This window comes from Haliotis rufescens, unplaced genomic scaffold, assembly GCF_023055435.1.
Source record: "Haliotis rufescens isolate VD_foot unplaced genomic scaffold, xgHalRufe1.0.p SCAF_18, whole genome shotgun sequence".
Lineage (NCBI taxonomy): Eukaryota > Metazoa > Mollusca > Gastropoda > Lepetellida > Haliotidae > Haliotis > Haliotis rufescens.
The window spans coordinates 11,479,072-11,485,803 of NW_025963868.1; the positions used below are offsets into that span (position 1 = coordinate 11,479,072).

The 6,732-nt window shown below is 37.8% G+C and overlaps 1 protein-coding gene across 1 annotated transcript; it reads left to right on the forward strand.

Annotated features, from left to right (window-relative positions):
* Nucleotides 1-3,165: 3,165 nt before the first annotated feature.
* Nucleotides 3,166-5,850, forward strand: LOC125381479. The gene is made up of 3 exons (XM_048398045.1): nt 3,166-3,203; nt 3,684-3,752; nt 5,505-5,850. Exons 1-3 carry the CDS (start codon nt 3,197-3,199, stop codon nt 5,822-5,824), a joined length of 396 nt encoding a protein of 131 aa, XP_048254002.1. The 5' UTR covers nt 3,166-3,196; the 3' UTR covers nt 5,825-5,850.
* The last annotated feature ends 882 nt before the right edge of the window (nt 5,851-6,732 follow it).

Here is a 6,732-nt window from a genome sequence, read left to right on the forward strand (position 1 = left end):
GGTCTACATTAGGATAAACTGTGGCCAAGGTATCCAGAACAACAAGAAGAAATAATCACGCTGATATGTTGACATACGCCTGACTTCGTTCGCAAGTTTCAGTTGATAAACGTTATATGCTAAGTGTTAACATATTACATGAATGTTCCATTTAGAGAGAGAGGTAAACATTACTTTATGATGACACGCGTGTACTAAAAGTCTATCTCAGATTGTGTTGATATTCACCTGCCTTCATTCCCAAGTCTAAGTTGATAAGTATTATGTTCTGAGCTTTATGACCAGTTTTAAGAGAAGTAAACATAACTCTATGATAACACGCTCTCAGAATAACTATTATGTGATATTATTCATTTCTGCATACTCATGTCTTGCAAAACTTGAGGTATTCTCTTAATCCAGCTAGTCAAACACTGTAACACCGTTTAACTACGTGATAATTGAACATGCGACCATTTCAGAACCTATACTAGCATCGGTGTGATAAACAGCGGGCTTTGTTCGGGGTACGTCGCTGATGAGATACACTGAATAAAGACCGACCACTAATAGATGCTTCTCTTGGTTGTTCTAAGGTGAGTCACGTTCAGTTCACATATTGTATGTTTTTAAATGTATTCTTATTTCCTATTGCATTCTGTATCGCTGCTTTGAATACACTCAACATTTTAAATAAGGCATTATTGATTTAGTACACCAGTGAATATTTTAATACAGTTAGGTTAGAACATGCATCGCGTGGAATAATACACACTATAGTGTATATTAAAATGGTATAGAATATAATAAAATAATGTTTTAACATAGAAGTACAGAAAATTAATGTTATACAATCGGGCTCGTGTGCATGTGGTCAGGTTTAATGTTTATTGTATGTCGCAAAGTATATGTAAATGAATGTATCTTTTAATAATTACTGGATGTGTTCAATTCAACTGATTCAAATTACCCTTGCTCTGATTAATGTGCGTTGCAGATTAAATACAACGTTGTTATGCTTGATACGATCATATGCATTGGAGTGGGTCCTGATATCCACGATGCTTCATTTGTAGTGTGTATGGTGTGTACCTCAATGTGAGGTGTGATACCTACATGTATTGTTATTGCAATATTATATCTTTACATATGCTCTTTGTTTCAGATTTCATAACTAACAGATCATATAGCTTAATTATGAAGAGAAAGGGTATGTTACCGTGTTTACCCTAGTGTGGCTAATGCCAAACGACATTGATAATTGGATGTTATTTCAAAATACAGCATTTTATTTTTAACTAGTGAAACAGAAAATGGTAACTATTTGATAAGGATAATGTTTGAGTCAGATACGACTTGATTGATAGATACTAGCCTTCACAACAACTATATCTCTCTACATACACTAACATTAGTGTTTTTAAAATTCCCGCAAGATATGCCCAGCGTATGTGGGATACTTGTACTTAATACTGTAATACTGTAAATACTAGTAAACGGGGGGAGAACGGGTCGCCCAGTCGTCTAAGACGCCGTGATTCGCTGTGCAGAGTTGCGTCCCTTGGACACGCCAGAAACCTATGATAGTGGGTTCGAATCCCGGTTCTCCCCGATTATGTTTCTAGGTTTGTCAGCACCATACCCGTGCTCGTGGGTTTCACCGAAGTGGTAAACGTCTGAGACCTGCATCACTTCGGGCTTTCTTCCCATATTAAGCTGACACGCCGTGATTTAACTGGAATACTGTTAAAAGCGGCGTTAAACTCAATTCACTCACTGTGAATAAACGCGAACAGAAACCGTTTTCATAATCATATAAGTTTTTATATTTAAAGTACGTTGTAAGATCCCAACTATATCATGAACAAGTGTTTATGAATCGCAACAAATACATAGTTAGGACGCCTTCAGATGTGACACTGAATGGTTTACATTTAACATACACCTGTCTTGACATTGCCCTATTCTCTGCCTTTCATAACTATGGTTAATTGATATTGTAATAAAATATACAGAATCAAGTAAGGCGTTCTTAATATAATATCAGTTTTACATGTACTGCCTCCCTTGTATTGAAGGCTGCAGACCAGAGGCACCTATGTTGGTGGTTGCGGTTGTAATCCTTATAACATACCTGACAACGCGGAGAAATGAAGGACGATCCATTGAAACATTTGAATATAGAGGAATGGCTCCACACAAAGTACATGTGATTCCTGGTAAGTTATGAAAAACATGATAAGATTGTACACATGTATATTTTAAAATTACATATATGGAGCCAACGTGAATAAAATAATCCAAAGTAGAATGTCTATATGCCTAGGCACATGTGTGGTAGGTGTTTCGTCGAATATCCAAAGTCGCTTACGAATTAAGGTTTTACATTTGTACCTCAGCGCTAGCTTAAGTATAATATGATCGATAAGACATTATTATTTCGATTTTGTAGGCAACAGTTGAAGAGCTTAGAGCTAAAAGGGGCCAAAATGCACTTTGGCCCTTTTTGCATATTATTGCATAAATAACATCTATGAGTTCATGTCTACCTGTAGAAAAAATATTGCATGTCACTTTGCTAGATTTTGGCCGTTTTAGCTCTCATTTCCGTGTGTGGTTGAGACTGGTTGTCTGAGAGAGATTTTCAAAGTTTGGACACCTTATAATTATGTTTCAAGTATTTCAACAAAGTGAGCATTAGTGTAAATCATTTAAAAACACTTCAATAGTATGTGTTTGTACTTTTAGTAGTAGTTTATCAAACTCACATGTTGAATCCCGTGCAAATGCCTGAGGGTAAAAAAGGGCCAAAATACAGACATTGGCCCTTTCCACTCTTACACAAATTAAAAACGTAAGTTTATTTCCTTTTTTGAATGTTTTAATGTATAGGAATTTATCGGTAAAAAAGTGTTCATTAACATGCATTATATTATATGTACATGTGTTTTTTTATCACTTTTCTCAAGACAGACTCCACATGACATTGGCCCTTATGGCTCTAAGCTCTTCAGTTGTGGAAACGTATTCTGAATCTGAAACACGTACTGACCGTGAAAAGGTTTGCTTTTATGACACCTTATAAAACCTTCATGCATAATAAGGCAGGGCTTTATATCGATATTAACACCTAAAGTGGAAATCTATCTTTGTTTCAGGTAATCGACTTAATAATAATAACCACTTCACAAAACTACTGACACTCTACCAACAGAAAATGGAAGGTATATCTGATGTTTGAAATAAGTAACTACTATGTGGAAATTACATCAGATTGAGATCTTATATTAAGTCAATGCTAATTGAGCATGCATGTCAATTATCTGTGATGATGACCAAATGTTTTAACAGAAAATGTTGTATTATTTGGCGTGGTAAATATCCGCTACACTAAATATTATTGCATGCTTACGAAGATTAAGTCACATATTATTCGATGCGTCGAAGTTTTATATTTGTATAATATTCGACATCAGAAAAAACAACATTCATGTATTCCTTTTTCTGAAGTGCTTGTGGGATTCACGAGATAACATAGATCGTCATTGCTTGCTGATTTAATGCAATGTTCATTTACAGAGGGATAAGGAGGCTCGCCGTTGATGTCTCTTGTCATGACCAAACAACGGTGTAAACACATCTACTCCAACCGCTATGGTGCTTTTGTATGGTACCATTATCAAATCTTTCCTTTACATTCACAGTTGCACAAACGAACGCCCAGGAGACTCCGATACCAAAAAGAAATATCTGTACAAACAGTTTGCCGTGGGGTAAAATCTCTTTTGTTATCATTCTAAAATGGTTTGAATATTACACTACATTCTGGTGTTAATACATTCAAGAATGATGTCCAATTGTGATGCCAAAATACATGTATATCGAATATTATAGCTAAAAAGGATAGAATTATCATTAAACCGCCCGCATGTTATCAAAAATGAGTTGGCCACTGTAATTTGATAATGCCCTCATATTGCTTGACGACGGGCCATTATCACGTCCGTTGTTAGGTGACGTCATAGGATAGATCGGTGACGTCACGTTCAATAGTGAGTTCATCTGGTTTGTTCTATGACGTTTCCATATTTGTAAAAGTGGGTCAGTGACATTTGTGTTGATTGCAGTAAATGTTTCAAACCCGAAGGTGTTGTTTCTTTTTATTTGATAACAAATTCCATCCATGTTAGCTATAATAACGGTAACGCTATTTTTCAGGGCATTATCATTTGCAGAAGCCCGAGGTCTTCCATTAACTGCCCGACGAAGGAAAAAATAGCGTTAGCCTTATAATAATAAGGATGAGTAACTGCCAGTGTTTTAAGTAATTGTCAATATTGTTACATGCTACCATTGTACGATTCAAACTATATCATAATCATGTGTTATTGAGTCCTGTGTTACCTGACACATAGTACATACTATAGTCGTGTGAATAAATCGTACGATGCCGAATGTACTCATCAAAACCTATCGAATCGATAGAAATTCTCATTATTTGAATAATTCTTATAAAACCATATCAATAATTATATTAATCATCATAATTATCATCGTCGTCATCATCGTCATTATCATCATTACCGGAGTTTGGAAGGTCCGGGGTTCCATCCCCGGCAGCGTCACTCAAATGATTATTCTTGTTGTTACCCTGCCCCGTGTAGTAGGCTCAAACGACCCCCCCCCCCCCCCCCCTAAATTTGACATAGAGTTATATGGGCCTAGGCTCAATTGACACGAGAGTCAACTGAGCCAAAGCTCAAACGACCCTAGAGTCATATGGGCCTAGGCTCACATGACTCCCCTAGCCAGGCTCAAAACCCTCCCTCTAGGCTCAGCTAACTCCCCTACTGGGCCCAAATGACCCCCCTTGTTTTGAATTTAAATGATGAAAATGCCAAGGCTCAAATGACTCCAGAGTCGTCTGACCCTGGGGAGTCATTTCAGCCTCCTACACCGGCGCTCGACATTAAGGGGCTAAAACAAGGACTGGTCGGCTCAGCGTCAGAGTGTGATGTTAAACTGCGGCATGGTACCGCAGTGGACAAGCAATATACAATCAGCAAATCCAGACTACTACAAGTATCCATACACACACACACAAGCCGCTAAATGGATGCAGTAATCGACGTTAAAAACCTTTACACCTCACTCCACCTCACCTTATCAGGGCACGGGGTAATCTGGTGGTTCAAGCGCTTGCTCATCCAACCGATGTGTTAATTCCCCCATGGGTACAGTGTGTGAAACCAGTTTGTAGTGTCACCCGCGGTGCTATTGCAGGAATATAGCTAGAAGAATGATCTTTGTTTGTTACCACTCCGACGAAAAAACAAACTTTTAAACCCGCATTATGCTTTGCAGTTCCAGGACTGTTCTCGTCACTGTTTCACAGAAATGCGGTGTTCATTCATTCACTCACTCTCACTAAACGTAACAGGTGTGTAGTTACGTCGCATCCAGCCAAAAGTTCAAAATAGAATAATCAAGAATAATCATCTTCTTCTCCTTTTCTTCTCTTTAAGATGAAGAATGTGTTGACCAGAATTGCAATCATACCGAGCCAGACAGCCTCCCAGCCAGACTTTACAGTGTCACCAACTCCATGCACACTACAGACATAGAAACATTGAACAGAATTATGCAGTTTGAAGAATTCCAATCACAACCTACAGGAAAACAGATTCTCTTTATAACGGGAGCGTCGTCCAATCACTTCCTGGAGTCACAAGCACTGCTGAAAAACTTTCATGAAACTGTCCCTCCAAACTTCAGTAGTTATTCCCTCCTTTATTATGATCTTGGACTTACAACAGATCAGCGTACACAGGTAAATCTTATATAATTTATCGTGGTATTAAGGGTGTCGTGCCGGGTGAGCGAAAATCCAATTTTCTCTAGTATCAGTAAAGCGAAAACCCAAGTTGGGGTATTTGTCCTACGAAGGCGAAAATGAGCAATTGCTATAAAAACACCGGATTACTGTAGTTTAGATTAACGCCCGTGCTGTTACAAACAGAGACTGTAAAACTATACTATACTTCAGCATCTAATAAATTACTACTGTAATTACGGTATACGTATTTCTGTGTTTTTCTTGTAAATTTGAGAGTCCCGGTATAGCAATACCCCGTGTTTACTGTAGCGTGACCACTTTTACTGTAGCTTCACGAAAGCGAAGAGATTTTAGAGTTGATTATGGCTAGGTTTCGCTCTTCCGGCCCAGAACCGCATTAAGTAAAAGGTAGATTGATACACACAATAAACTTTGCAGAAAAGCAAAAACGTTTTAATATAAACGATTTTGAATTGATTTGGCTAAGACAGACAATTGACCTTAGAATTGTTACGGGAACATTATGTAAACATTACCGCACTGGGTCAAATAATGAGTTTTGTCCACTCTACTTACACAGGTGACAAAGCATTGCAAATGTCAAGTGAGAACATTCCCACTACAAAAGTTGGAACACTGGATGAGGAATTTGAGGTGTTATATATGGAAAGCCCTTATAGTACAGGTACGGTTCACAGGTCTGCACAAATTCCGCAACCTCCCAAGTTTTGCATTGATCAGTATCACCGTTTTAGACAAATAAACATGGCAGCCTAACTGGAGATTTGAGTTGCTTCAGCGTTACGATATCACCATTACGGGGATAACGCTCAAATCAGTTTCACTATTAAACTCATTTGATCTTCATGAAAATGTCAAAAGATTAACTAGAAAACATGTTTATAAGATTACCTGTA

Bases quoted from the DNA above. Each gene is read 5' to 3' on its own strand.
- LOC125381479 (XM_048398045.1), top strand. The intron at 3,753-5,504 runs GTAAAATCTCTT...CTTCTCTTTAAG, and splicing joins TACAAACAGTTTGCCGTGGG to ATGAAGAATGTGTTGACCAG.